Source organism: Emydura macquarii, unplaced genomic scaffold (assembly GCF_026122565.2).
Source record: "Emydura macquarii macquarii isolate MOO-44397 ecotype Brisbane River unplaced genomic scaffold, CSIRO-AGI_Emac_v2 contig_1146, whole genome shotgun sequence".
In the NCBI taxonomy this organism is placed as follows: domain Eukaryota; kingdom Metazoa; phylum Chordata; order Testudines; family Chelidae; genus Emydura; species Emydura macquarii.
Window position 1 is genome coordinate 4224878 of NW_027131283.1, and position 15456 is coordinate 4240333.

General features: G+C 38.6%; 1 protein-coding gene across 2 annotated transcripts in view; it reads right to left on the bottom strand.

Annotated features, from left to right (window-relative positions):
- PREP (prolyl endopeptidase) overlaps positions 1-15456 on the bottom strand; it is a 156972-nt gene that overhangs the window by 134651 nt on the left and 6865 nt on the right. For both annotated transcript variants that reach the window (XM_067546535.1, XM_067546536.1), the window contains exons 3-6: positions 12321-12454; positions 8580-8710; positions 2978-3187; positions 1536-1657 (exon numbers count right to left, since the gene is read on the bottom strand). In XM_067546535.1, coding sequence (XP_067402636.1) covers positions 1536-1657; positions 2978-3187; positions 8580-8710; positions 12321-12454 — 597 coding nt within the window. The remainder of the gene's footprint in view (positions 1-1535; positions 1658-2977; positions 3188-8579; positions 8711-12320; positions 12455-15456) is intronic.

Consider the following 15456-nt stretch of genomic DNA (forward strand, 5'->3'; position numbering starts at 1 on the left):
GAGGATGGGGGAGAAGGGGTCAATCTGGAGAGCTGAAGGAAGAGTCTGTTCCAACTTGAGCATACTCCTCACCAGAGCATGGAATGGAACCCAAGAATCCCAAGTCTCACCACTACTCTGCAGTCAGCAAATATCTGTGAAACCCACTGGCAGTGTTCCATCCTCCTCTAGTGTTGGTCCACATAGAGGATGGCAACCTACTACTGCTATCAGTTATTCCATTAACTCAAGTGGCAGAGGTCTGTTCGGTTGATCTCAAGTTTCCAACCCTGCTGATGACCCATGTGGGTGTCAATATGCTGCCACATGAGGGCATTTTTTTCTTCAGTGCGCCTTTAAAAATAAAACAAAAACAAAAAATCCACACAACCCAGGAAGTTACACACAAAACTATGTTAAAAAAACATTAAGAATGGAAAGTCAAGCACTCCAAAGTTAACTTTGGCAGTTCCTACCTGTGCAACCTTAATTCAGGCACCTTCTGAATATGCATTATGATAGTGTCTAACTACTTGATCATATTAATTTTTTCCACAAGAACCCTGCCTCATTCCATCTACTAGAGGATGCTGCTCACTAAATAAGCAGTTATTGAATATTTTGTTTTATCTTCATTGTTAAGTGGGTGGCCCTCTGCTTATTTACTGCACACTATTCAAATCCTACCCTGAAGACACTTATTAATTTCCTTGCAGGCTTTTCTAGAGTGTTCATCTCTATAGCATCCAAGTGCTTCACAAACATTAATTTATCTTCACAAAGCTGCTGTGAGATTAAAGGTATTATTATCTCCATTTTACAGAGGGGAATTGAGACACAGAGTCCAAGATCAAAAGTATTTACTAATTGTGTGCCCAACTTGAGATATCTAGGATCTGATTTTTCAGAGTACTTGCCACTACATGTTACATATACTTAATGTTCAAAGCACAGCTTCCATCTACTTCAGTTGCAGCTGTGAGTGCTCAGCACTTCTGCAAGTCAGACCCACAGGTCTCATGTTATGAGGCAGTCACAATTAGTGATCATTTGTGAAAAGTTTGGCTTACATGACATGTCCAGCATCATATAAGAATTCTGTGTCAGAGACAAGGATAGAATCCAGTTCTCCAATTCACTTGCTTTATCCCTGAAGCCCTCCCTTCTCTTCCTGCAATCCCCTATCTCATTCACTACGCTCCTACCAACTTCCACAGCAAATGAGCCAGAGATCCTATAGACAACAGTCTCCTTCACTACACAACTCTGATTCATCCCCAAAGCTGGTCCAAACTTTGTGCTGAATGAGGCAGGATACCACTGGAAAAAAATAGTATGTGATCATGCAAATAGTCTGTATCATAATGCATATGCATAGAAGAGCCGAATTAATATTGCACAAGCAGTATTCTGGCAATTCCTAACTTCTGAGCCCTTGACTTTGCAACCTTAATAATGTTCTTTTAACATAGATTTATTTGTTTGTAATAAATATTACAATTTGGCTTAATTAAAAGGCTAAGCATGTGTAATGATTAATAAAGTGTGCAACTTACCTCAGCTCCACCCATCCATTTTGGCTCATCAGGAAATTCAGCACATAAAACATCTTTTGACTGGTCGGTCCCAAGGATGTGGTAAAACAGCTTCTGATGCAGATTAGTGGAGGTCTCAGTGCCTGGTTAAATTCAGAAGGGGATTATTTCATTTTCAAAGACAACTTTTATGAACACTATAAACTTTTTGCAAGCTTCTCTGCCTCTGTACACACACTTGTCGGGAAAGGAGTTATTCAAGGATGGCAGCTGTGATGACTTTGGGTCAACAGCCATTCTTATTCCTACTATATAAGTAACAAGGGAGAGTATTTAGGGAAGAAGCACGTGTGACAAATATTACTAATTTGAGGATTCATTGTTTCATGCTCTATTTTCTGGAAACCATCAGCAACTGAAAACATTATTCAAGGAGTCCAAAGTATCTGAGTAGGTTTTTGGCATCATGTAACATGAGATGCCATTTACAGAAATCCCATTTAAAAAATATATGGTAACTGAGTAAGATAACATTGGTATCGCTAGGATATTATCAGGTAGTGTTCATATAACAACACTTGCTGAAAATCAAGAAATGATATTTTAAGGCTTTGCCTGAAATGCTAGATGAAGTTTGTGATATGAAAATAGGATTCCATGCCATCAAATTTTGTTTCATCAAATCAGGCAAAAAAGAATATTGTTCCAGTAATTTTTAGGCATGTAATATTTAGGCTGTGTTTCCTGATTTTTTCTCATTAAACTTTTGTTTGTTTTAAATGTTCATGAGTGACAGACAGATGCAGTTTAGTCAGTAACTCAATCCGTACCAAAGACTTCTAGATTTACACTATGGCACTGTTATGTAATTTTTTTAACTTCTGAAATAGGGGCATGAATGCAAAAAAGGACAGGGCAAGGTACCAAGTTTGGAAGTTTGACTAAATTATAGCTCCATAGCAGTTGAATGTGTAAAAATGAAAGACTTGCTTCCAATATGTTTAACAAGAAGTACTCAGTACAAGATCTTCAAAAAACTCACTGTGGAAAGAGAAATGAGTAAATTGTTTAAAAGAAGAAAGAAGGAGGGAGAGACAGGGGAAAAAATATTTATAAAGAGAAATAATGTTATACACAGAGATTGGCCCTGATCCTTCAAAGACTTACACACCCTTAACCCTATACACCACTATGAATGATGCAGATGTACATGTTTAAGTTCTTGCAGGACTGGAGAGTGCGGTGTACAATACCTATAGAAGTAGCAATTTCAGAGGGAAGTGGAGGAATAAAGAGATGAATCAATATTTTACAAATTTCTCAACTGCCCAAGGAAACTACCTGGGGCAATTTGCCATGGAAGGAGTTAAACAGTGCTTGAGGAGAACAATTTTCTAGTCACTATTACACCCATCTGTTGAAAAAAGGGATTATTTTTCTCCACTGATGCAAGGCATACTTACCATCACTTTTCCCAACTTGTTTTGGATAGCAGTTGTAGAACATGCCTTTTCCATCATGGGTCCAAGCCATGCAACTGAATTTGACCCTTTCCAGCATATCCGGAAGCTCTTCAGAGCCATCCACTTTCATAAACTTGATAGTTACCCAGTCTGAGCCACTGGAGCTCAGACCGTAAGCAAAGTATTCACCATCTTCACTGAACGCACAACCTACAGATAAAGCCAAACAAATACATGGCTCACTCTTTCCATTTGGCTGCACAACTTTCTATCACACATTAACCAAATCTGAACGATGGGAAAAGTTGAAATATAGGCAATTAGAGAACTGTATTCACTAACAGAGATTTTTTCCCCAATACATCTTAGATTGCTAGTTTATTTTGCCTTATGTAGGTAAAAAAGTTAAATTATGAAGGAGCATGTTACCAGTTTAAAGCTGAAATCATTTTAAAAAAGTCACTTTCACTTTTAAAAATTTTTTAAGAGCACATAAAAAAAACCTGCTGAAGTTTGTTGTGGCTCCCTCTGCCAGCAACTAGAAGTGAATGCACTGGCAGCACCAGTGATCTTTGGTTGCTGGCTCTCTCTCACCTACTGCACATCTTTAGGTTGGAAGTGTCTTACCATCTTTCAACATGAAGTGGCGATGCAAGTTATTTATACACACATGTAGTAACTTGAGGGAGTGCTGTTTAGTGGTTATACCAAAAGACAGAGAGGAAGGACTCAATTTCTACTCCCAGAACTGCCCCTGATGCAACTATTTAGTGTTTCCATCACTTCCAATCCATTGCATAGAGTAAACCACAACAACTGAAGTCAGGAGGCATTGCACTTTACTGGTGGGCCCTGCAGTGTTAAATTTGCTCCATCCTACAAACCTGTCTGTAATTAAACTGAGAACCGTATTTCTTAAACCAAATGGAGCTTTCAAAATTCCCACTGTCTGACCCTATAATAAATCTATGGTTGGACAGACACCTGGCAGGGATGGTCTGGATAATGCTTGGTCCTGCCTTGAGTGCAGGGGACTGGACTAGAAGACCTCTCGAGGCCCCTTCCAGTCCTACAATTCTATGATTCTATATTTGGGTCCCTACATAGAGCTCTGTGCAGCTCAAAAGCTCATCGCTTTCACCAACAGAACTTGCTCCAATAAAAGATATTACCTCACCCAGAATATGCAAGCATTAGTTAATGACCAGAAAATATGTCAACATAATTAGCAGGATCACCTGCTTACCCCAGAACAAGCAACCAGTACTGATGAGATGTTCATTCTGGGGATATGAAGGAATATTTAGTACAAATCAACTGTTCTCAAACACATGGTATTCATAGCACTTTTCTGGAGTCCCTGTAGATACCAGCAGTTCACAGGTGGACTATGGAAAGTTTAGCTTAGCATACCATCCTTTTTACATGAAGAAAGACAATTATGTGATAGATGCTGAGGACAGTCTACTAACAAGTATCAGAACTATGAGTCAACTGCTCTAGCATTTTCAATTGCCTGTGCATGTTGTGGGGCAGAAGGGCAGGCTTATAATTAATAAATATGGTTACTACAATGTGGTTTCCCCTAGGAAGTTAAAGAGGTAGAGGTGGACTGAGATAAAGGTCAAACTTCCTCAAGGAAAGAGAGTGTTATTCCACTGTGATTCATTTCAAATTAGACTCTGCAAAGCAACAGAAAACAGAGAAATGTATTGGAAAAATTCTGCACCACCAGATGGACGGATTATATGACCTAATAGAATTAGTTGGAAAAGACCCGAGATTTATGTAGTTCTATCTGAATCACGTGAGGAAAACAAGATTCTGCAACATCTTTCAGGAAGGCCTTAGATGGATGCTGGCCCAGGCACTGAGGGCCAAATTCAGCCTCGTTACAAACAAGCTCAACTCTACTAAAGAGAATGGATTACACTAGGCCTGAATTTGGCCTGGTGCATCCACTAACAATATAATTACAGGTTAAATTAAGTTGTTTAGTTTTAAGCCTCTTTCCACCCCTGTGCTCATGCACCACCACTCTACCTACTTTTCTAGGTCATGAGGCCGTGTCTTCAATAGGAAAAAAGGTGTTAACTCACTTGATGCAAAAATGTAGGAGCTGCCATACTGAGTCAGACCACGGTCCATTTTGCCCAGTATCCTGTCTCTGACAGTGGCCCATACCAGAGCCTCAGGGGGGGGATACAGAATAGGGAAATTATGGAATGATCCATCCGTCTTCCACTCCCTGCTGGTCAGAGGTTTAGGATTGTCCGAGCATGGGTTAGGTCACTGACTATCTTGGCTAATAGTCATTGATGGACCTATCCTCCATGAACGTATTCAGTTCTTTTTTGAAACTAGTTATACTTTTGGTCATCACAACATGCCATGGCAATGAGTTCCACAGGTTAGTTGTGCACTGTGTGAAAGAAGTACTGTTTCATTTGTATTAAACTGTTGCCTATTAATTTCATCAGGTAACTCTTGGTTTTTGAATTGTGAAAGGGTAAACAAACAGGGTGAACAGTGAAATGTTATTTACTTTTTCCACACCACTATCATATCCCCCCCTTAGTCAATTCTTTTCTAAGTTGAACAGGACTAATCTTTTTAGTCCCTCCTCATGTGGAAGCTGCTCCTTACTTCTGATCATCTTTGTTTCCTTTCTCTGAACCTTTTCCAGTTACACTATAACTTTTTGAGATGAGGCAATCAGAACTGGACATTCTGGCATGGTATTCAAAGCATGGGTGCTCCATGGATTTAAATACTGGCACTATGATTTTTTTTTTTTTTTGGTCTTAGTGTCTATCCCTTTTGTAATAGTTCTTAACATACTGTTAGCCTTTTTGACCGCGGCTGTGCACTGAGCGGATGTTTTCAGAGAACTATCCATGGTAACTCCAAGATCACTTTTTTGGGTGACAACAGGTAATTAAAAAAACCCAATCACTTTGTATGTATAGTTGGGATTTTTTTTCCCCATATGCATTAATTTACACTCATCAATGTTGAATTACATCTGACACTGTTGCCCTGTTACCCAGTTTTGTGAAATCCCTCTGTAATTCCTCAGTCTGCTTTGGATTTAACTACCTTGAATAATTTTGTATCATCCACAAACTTCACCACTTCACTGTTCTCCCCTTTTCCAGATCATTTACAAATACGTTGAACAGAACTGGTACTAGTACAGATTCTTGAGGGACCCTGCTATTTACCTCTCCACTGTGAAAATTTATGAAAATATTGAACAGTATCAGTCCCAGTAGATATAGTTGGAGGACCACACTGTTCACCCCTTTCCATTGTGAAAACTGACCATTTAGTCCTACCCTTTGTTTCCTATCTTTCAACCAGTTACTAATCCACAAAGGGACCTTCATTCTTATCCCATGGCCACACTGCAATTAAACACCCACAGCTGGCCCCTGTCAACTACAGGGCTATTTAATTGCAGTGTAGAGGTTCAGACTTGGGCTCTGGGTCCCCGCGAGAGGAAAGGGTCCCAGAGCCCAGGCTCAATCCCAAGCCCGAACAGCTACACCACAATTAAACAGCCCTACAGCCCGAGTCCCACAAACCTGAGTCAGCTGACACAGGCCAGCTGCAGGTGTTTCATCACAGTGTAGACATACCCTTAGTTTCCTTAGTGGGACCTTGTCAAAAGCTTTCTGAAAATCCAAGTACACTATATTAACTGGATCACCCTTATTCCCATAGAATCATAGAAATGTAGGACTGGAAAGGACCTCAATAGATCATCCAGTCCAGTCCCATGCACTGAGACAGGACTAAGTATTATTAAGACCATCTAACCTGTACTTAAAAATCTCCAATGAAAGAGATTCCACACGCTCCCTAGGTAATTTGTTCCAGTGCTCAACTACCCTTCCAGTTCGGAAGCTTTTCATTAACATTTAACCTAATCCTCCCTTGTGCCAATTTAAACTTACTACTTCTTGTCTTTTCCTTAGTGGATAAGGAGAACCATTTATCACCCTCCACTTTATAACATTTTACATAATTGAAGATTCTTATGACTATGGCTACACTGACGGCGGCAAAGTCGCCGCCGTCAGATCGATTGCTCAGGATCGACTGAGCGGTCAGTGAAGACCCGCTCAGTCGATCCAGAAATCAATGTACTAAGACCATCTTTGGAAGTGGCGTAGCGCTGCGTCTACGGGAACGCGGTACCCGTTGGCGCAGTGCAGTGAAGATGGTGTGCAGAAGAGGAGCTCAGAAATCGACAGAAGTTACGCAATTTTTTTTGTAGCTTGCGTAACTCCCATCTACTGCCGCCGAATCCCAGAGGTTAGTGTAGACAGGGTCTAAGTCTCTCCTCAGTATTTTCTTTTCCAGACTAAACAAACCCAATATTTCCTTGTAGATCAGTTTGCTAGACTTTTAATCATTTTTGTTGCTCTCTTCTGGACTTCGGAGAAAGTGTGGTGCCCAGAACTGGACACACTAGTCCACTTGAAGCTTTATCAGTGCTGAGTAGAGTGGAATAATTACTTCTTATGTCTTGCTTACAACACTTCTACTAATACAACCCCAAATGATGTTGGCTATTTTCTGCAACAGTATTACACTGTTGATTAATTTAGTTTGTGATCCATTATAACCCCCAGATTCTTTTTTGCAGTATTCCCTTCTAGGCAGTCATTTCCCATTTTGTATTTGCGCAATTGATTTTTTCCTTCCTAAGTTTAGTACTTTGCATTTGTCCTTATGGAAATAAATACAATTAAATTCAAACCATTTTCTCGTTTGTCAAGATCATTTTGAATTCTAATCCTGTCCTCCAAAGCTCTTGCAACCCCTCCCAGCTTGGTATCATTTGCAAACTTCATAAGTGTACTCTCTCTAACATTATCCAAATAATTTATGAAGATAGAACTGGATCCAGGACAGATCCCTGGTGGAACCCATTCAATATGCCCTTCCAGCTTGACTGTGAACCATTGATAATTTATCGTGGACTACGGTTTTCCAAACAGTTGTGCACCCACCTTCTAGTAGGTTTGTCTAGGCTACATTTCCCTACAGCATCAAAAGCTTTACTAAACTTGAGATATATCACATCTACAGCTTCCCCCTTATCCACAAGGCTTGTTACCCTGGCAAAGAAAGATATTAGGTTGTATGCTTGTTGACTCCCTCAAAAGAATTCTAATGGGTCAATGAGGCATGACTTCCCTTTACAAAAGCAGTACTGACTCCAAAACAAATCATGTTTGTCTGTGTGTCTGATAATTCTGATCTTTACTATATCCATGCTTAGAGAAAGAGGAAAGATTACCCAAGGTTAGCAAGTGACATTAGATATTCTTTCCCCATACACACAAGGAGCTAATAACCATTAGGAAAATTTTTAAGTAATGAGAACCCCTCGCACTCACCTTTTTTTTAATCTTTTTTGCTTTTTTATTTTGAGTGGACAAAATGCCTATCAGACACCATGGCTGTCCCCACAAAAGTACTTATGAACATTATGTTTTCATGTAATGAAACAAAACAAAAAAAACTTCACTTTTATAGTTTTATAGTTATAGTCCCAATCTGTTTTTTTAAAAACACCAGCCTCACTGACCTCTTAAAGCCACAGTGCCATCATCAGAAAGCTTATTTGGATCAAGAAATATTTTGGCATCAGCATCCAAGGATTCTTGCACATATAATACACGTTGGTTCTGAAGTCCAGTATTGTAAAAGTGAAAATACCTAAAAATACATAAATTGAGTGAGTAAAAAGGAACTTGATTTTTAGTTTCCAGTTCAGCTTAAAAAAAATGAATATGAATGGAGTATGAGAGATTGGTATGAAACCATAAAAGACAGACACACACACAAATATAGGGCAAACGTAAGCTATACAGTAGTGACATCTTTACAGAACAGTGTCCAAATGCTTCTGGAATAAAGGGCAGTGAAATTTATCTAAGCAATCTTCTACAAAAAAACTTTACATGCTAGAGGATGAAGTAATTTCCACAGTACATGACACTGAACAATTTGACAATCTTGACGTTTTAGAGACGCTTGACAGGACTATTTACCTTACAAAGTAATATGGTGACTATGTCAAAGTTTTTAAAATAATAGTTCATAGTTTTCATTCTCTAAACCTTTTCCTTCATATATGCTTCCTAGAGCACATTATTCCTTTGTTTCCTTCCATCCTGAGAACTGTATCTGGTGGCTGATAAGTAAGTTTTAAATAAAAGAAACTGCATTTGAAACTGTTTCCCTGCATTTCCTTGCTAAGGTCCACTACAGCAATAAGTGTCATGAGAGAGCTGCATGAATCAAGAGTTATGAAATTATATTATAGTAGTGGTGCTGACCACCTTAGGACTGGGTATTAGAAATGTTTGCTTAGAAATTAATAAATTCAGCCAAGTAATTGATCTCATCTTCATAAATTAGTAATAATAATGGAATCTCATGTATGAGAATTCAGCAAACACTATAGGTGAACCTGTATATGCGAGGTCAGACCAGCGCGGGAAGACTGCATGTGGGACAGAAGATAGTCCTTGACCATTGCAGGCTGTTGTAAACTTGCTTTTTTCAGTTCACATTTGTCACATAAAGTGTTAATGCGCCTTGATTTAAAGCAGTTAACGGTGACATGACAAATCTGCTGCCAACTTACTTTGTCATGGGATGTTGCTTCCCAGTTGTCAACTTGGCACATTGAAGTCAAACGTGAAAGCATGTCTTTATATCCCTTGGACTGGCCACCATGAGAACAGGTGCCTTGCTTTAGCTGACCACACAATATGGCCTTGGGCATTCTCAAGTCAGCCATACTAACAAGATAGCCAGATCAATGCAGCTGAGCTTTCACGGGCATACTCTGAATGCCAGTCATTCAACCACTATGTAGGATTTTGATACTGGGAACCTTGTCCCATCACTTGACCCTGCAAACTGACTGAAGACAGCACATATGGAACTGATCAAGTTTCCTAGTGTGGCGGTAATATGTTGTCCATGTCTCACAGCCATATAGAAGCATTGTAAACAAGATTGCCCAATACACAGCTTAGTGCATTACCCAATAGACAGCTTAATGCTTATTTTGATGCCCTGATCGTTCCATTGGCAGTGGGACAGCATTCCAAATGTAGAGCTGGCTTTGGCAAGGCAATGAGCAATCTCATTATCAACTGTGGCATTCTGTGACAACATACTCCCTAGGCAGCAGAACTTCTCCAAGGACTTGAGAGGACCACTGTTGATCTTAATAATTGGTTAGACATGCGCATCCCACAGCACTGGTACAGTATTGGTATAGTTGGTATAGTAATTCAGTTTTCTTTAGGCGGATTGTGAAATCAATCCAAACCAAATTAGTAAGGACCTAGCTAACCTGACAAAAATGTGTTCGTTTTGTTGTATAGGATTATGCAGTTTATTACTAACTTCTGACATTAAGATTAAGTCAAATCCATAAATTCACCAAAGGGGAAGGGGAAATCTCTACTGATTTCTGCTACAAACTTGAACTTCCACAAGTCAATGAACTCAATTCCAATATGCATTCAGAATCCAACTGTTATATACTATTGTACTGTATATCCAACTGTTATATACTATTGTATTGTAGGAGCAGTGATGAAACTAAAACCCTGAGTCTGGAAGCTACTTTAACAATGGGCTGGTAAATAACCTCAAATGACAGAACTGACTGTTACACAAGATTGTATACAGTGTTGTTGTAGCCATACTGGTCCCAGGATATGAGAGGGACAGGTAGGTGAGATAATATCTTTTATTGGACCAACTTCTGTTGGCAAGAGAGACAAGCTTTCAAGCTGACATAAAGCACTTCTTCAGGATCTGCGTAAGTTCAAAAGGTTCTCTCTCCCACCAACAGAAGTTATTCCAATAAAAGATATTACATCACCCACCTTGTTGCGCAATATACATTTTAGATTATAAAAGTTGAAAGGTAATTTTAAAAGTAAATCATGTGTACATTTTCCATTTGACTGCATTTTTTAGTTAGTTTAAATTCTGTGTTGCCAGGTATTTTCACTTCCTAATTTATTGAACTAGCATGACTGGACCACTATTTCCTGCAGCACTTTTTGTGCTTCCTTACCTTTTTTTAAAGTGTTTGTAACAGCTGCTGTTTCAGAGATGCTTGGTTGCAACTGCTATTTCTTATCTTATAGTGGAAGTGATCTGATTTAGGAACTTCTAAAAATTACAATCAAAAAAAGTTTATAGGCCTTATTTCAACTGAGTAAGACGTAAACGAGGAAGCATTTTTTTATATTGTGTAATTTCTAGATCTAGACAAAGAAGATTAGAGGTGGTACAGCAATTACAATTTTGACTGAATGGTTGACTGAAAAAAAAATGAACTGCAAGAAAGAAAGGGTTCTTTATGCTTTTTACAATTAATAAAGGGTTCTTTATGCTTTTTACAATTAATAAAGGTTGTCCTTTTGTCCCACTGTACATTACAAACATGGCTATCAGGTCCTCCCTTTGCTCTTTTTGCTGGAGAACTGCTGCATGTCTATGGAAGGTCTTAAATAGTGATGTCACATGAAGATGTAACCCAAGCTGCAGCTCCACCTCTGCAGTTGAGGAAAGCACAAGAAACAGCATCCCACTTTCTGCCCTCACCTAGTTAAGAGGAACAAAAGCTTCAATTTAAATTGGCAAATTATCAGAAAGCAGGATTTTTAAATGAGCACCCTTATGTTCTGATTTTCTTTTTTTAATTTCTTGTTAAATTATGACTTTCTGCTCCTCTGCTGATGTTTGCGCAGATTTTGAGCAAGAGAACATCCATAAAAAGAGAATGAAAATGACTATGTAAAGTCCTGTCAATTGCACAAAGTAAACCAACCAACCAATAGCAAAATTTCCTCTGACTTTTCAGTTTTAGTTATCTTAGGTATTACTTATAACTATAATAGATACAAAATATTCAGACAAAACAATTTTCAAGTTGGATGTCCATTTAACTATAATAATCATACTAAGGTCTTTTAAGAGCTCCTGAGAGAGTTTTATCATTGAATGGCACTTGTTATCCAAGGACCTGAGGCACAGAGGGGAAAAGTGTTTTGTCCATGGTCACAAAACCGGTCACCAGGAGAAATGAGAATAGAAATCAGCTCTCCAGGACCACTGTCCTATCCACTGGACCACACAGCCACATGTTAACATTGGTGTATAGGAACACTCTTCCCATTTGATAATTTGTAAACACAATTGAACAAATCAAGTTAATAGTTATTTTGAATTCCCAGGGTTTAGAATACAGCTTTATGATCTTAAAAAGCACCCAAGAACATTCTTTACATACCTTTTTCCTTTCTTGAAGTGACAACTGTACTTGGGATAGTCATACAGCTCAGTCATTCGTTCTTTGAATAACCCTCTGACAGGACACTGCTCAAGAAAGGGCACTGTCAGCTTATTCTGGGCCTCCACAAAAGCCTGAAGACAAAAAGTAATACACTTGCTGAGTCAAACATACCTATACTTCTTACAAGAAACAGTCTTCTGACACAAGTAGCATAGAAAGAATGTTCAATGTATTTGATATACAGAGTCACCCATGAAGAGTTTCAAAGCCTACTTCCATAATACCACAATAAAGTGATAGAAAATAAAGTATTCAAGACAAAATAGTAGATCTGAATCTTGACTCTCAGATGCACACTTGTGTAATTAAAACAAAAGCCACCAAAAGCTAGATTTCCCTCATCCCCAAAAAGAAGCATTTAAGAAAGTTTCTCATATTTGTCCAAGAGACTTGGTTAAAAATCAGATTATAATGTGTATATAAATAGTGTTAGCTTCTGTTGCATCACAAGTATACAGAGCTGCGGTACAATATGCGTCCAGTACTCTACCACTACTAAAAATGGAAAATACATAAAGAAAAATAAAGATTATTTCACCTCAATAAGATTAGCATGTATACGGCAGCGTATGGCTGGCAGACATACATAATACCTTGAGCTATATGAATCCATCAGATCTCACAAGCTATATAGAATTGGTCTGGGACAGCATTCCAAGGAAAATCCAGGGTACAACAGGAATTGTTTTTGTCAGTTCAATAGACAGAACTTCTTCCTTCTCAGAAGACACTGAATCTTCATGACAGTAGGTGAGATTCACTCATGTGAAGAGGACTTGAATTCTGCATAACGGTATTTTCTGAGCTGGGTCTCCGTTTTTGAAGGAGACGTATGTTCAAGACCCTGAACACCTGTGGTCATTCACATTTCAGTGTCATATAAGAGAAATAATAACTCCAGTCTCAAGGCCAAATTCCAACTCAATTATCTTTTGTCTACCCAAGTTCCTTCTGCAATTTCAATTAGAAATTATATTGTTCTATTTCATGTCCTAAAATCGTTATGCAGGGTGTCTGTGAGCTGTTAAGTAGGTGCTGTATTTTATCCCAGAGTTGAATTCTTTTCAGCAGCAGACGAAATGAACCTTTATAGCTTACAAAGCAGTCTAAAGTGCTTTACAATTCTTCAGAAAGCAAGGTGCTATCTAAACATAACAGATCCCAGTTGTCCATTGCTCTGCACCTTGTGTACTCGTTTACCTCTTGTGCAATGGAGTAGAAAGTACCATTCTAATCTGATACACATGTGCAAGGTGCTCTAAATTGCTAAGTAACTACCAAAAGCCCATGGTCTGCTAGCACAGGCACTGAACAAATCCAACCAAGAGTATTAATTTAGGAACTATACATGCCCAAAAAAAAATTAATTCAGGGAAAACAAATTGATTATTTCAATTACCCCATATATGCAAATTTAGATAGCAAATATACAGGCTACACATTTAATTAACATTAAAAAAGCCAGTTTCTTATGAAGATGTCATCAGAGAGTGCACTACTCTAGTCAATCTCAAAACCCTGAATAAAAATGAAATGACAAAGCTATTCTAAATGATTGATTGTAGGACTCAAAGTGAAGCTTCACGATTAGCAAGTGAGGTGAAAATGGGGAACAGTCATATGTTTAAAGACTGTAGCAAGTGCATTCCCTGCTGACTCGTCCTAGGACTACTGGTTTCATACTAAATTGGTCTGAATTTTTTTCTTTCAGAAGATTAGTCTGAATAGATCCTGTAAATTATATTCCACTTGCCATCGCGCTTTTTCATTAGCCAGAACCTCAAGTCAAACTCACGTTGTCGTTTAAAAATATCCAGCTCCTGCCTCCGGTTTCTGATCACAGGAATCACTATGCTTATGAGGGAAGAGGTCAGAGCAGAGTTTCCCAGCTCTGAAACTCTGAACAGAGACCTGTGCTAGCAGATCCCAGTACAGCACTGAGGTCTTATAAATAATAGTGTACCACCTTATCATGTATCTTCTACATATGTACACAAAAATGGAAGATGTGGTTAAATATGTATCAGACAGTCTTCTTCTAATATACTATATTGTCTTTTGACACAGAAAAAGACAAACTATACAGAAAGTTATTATAGTTATGTTCTTCACTAATCCAGTAGCGGAATATGTACAGTACATGCACAAAAATATTAGAAAATAAACACTAGGTATCTTTCAGCCTCAGAAATAGTGTAACTCATTCTGCTGACTTCTGCTAGCACCTTTGCTGCTTACCACAGTACCTACCAAAAAGAGATAAGGATTAAACAAGTAAGGAAAAGTTATGTCCCTCTCTACCTGTGTTTGACACATCACTTCTACAAAGGTGAGCTGTTCACTAAAAAATAAGTTACATGACTGGGGAAAATAAAACAACAAGAGTTCTGTGGCACCTTAAAGACTAACAAATTTATTTGGGCATAAGCTTTCATGGGCAGAAATCCACTTCTTCAGTAACTCATCAACATGCACGGGGAAAATAAGTTATTAAAAATAAATCAGCAGCAAAACCCAACCCTCTCCCTGTTCAAGAAGCTCCAATTTCAAGTAAAGAGGAAAAAAGAACAGATCAAAGGAAAGCTAATCTGTGTTAGTTGCATTAAAAATAATTACTCATAGAAAAATGGGGAACAGTCATATGTTTAAAGATGGTAGCAAGTGCATTTATTGCAGGCTTCATTCCCTGCTGATCACATCCTAGGACTACCGGTTTCCATAGTAAATTTCTTGCTGTCTGCTGGCTTTGCCATCTTTTGTTTGTTACATAAATCTAAAGGGAGTTGAAATGCCTTCTTCATTCCATTTGCACACGAGCGCTCTATTGAGCTGATGCAGGCAACATGAATGCAAGAAATGCACAGTCAGAGAAAAACAACACTCTACTGCACTCTACCGACTGCCCTAATAAAGGTTGGTGACAGCAGCCATTCTGCAGGGAGACTGTCCCCTCAGATCTGAGCAAATTTACAATTCCTTCCAGAGCTACAGAGCATCCACACATGTCTGCAAACCACCACAATAGGATACAAGAGGCAGTTCTAGATCTTCTGCTATCAGGAATTTAACAGCT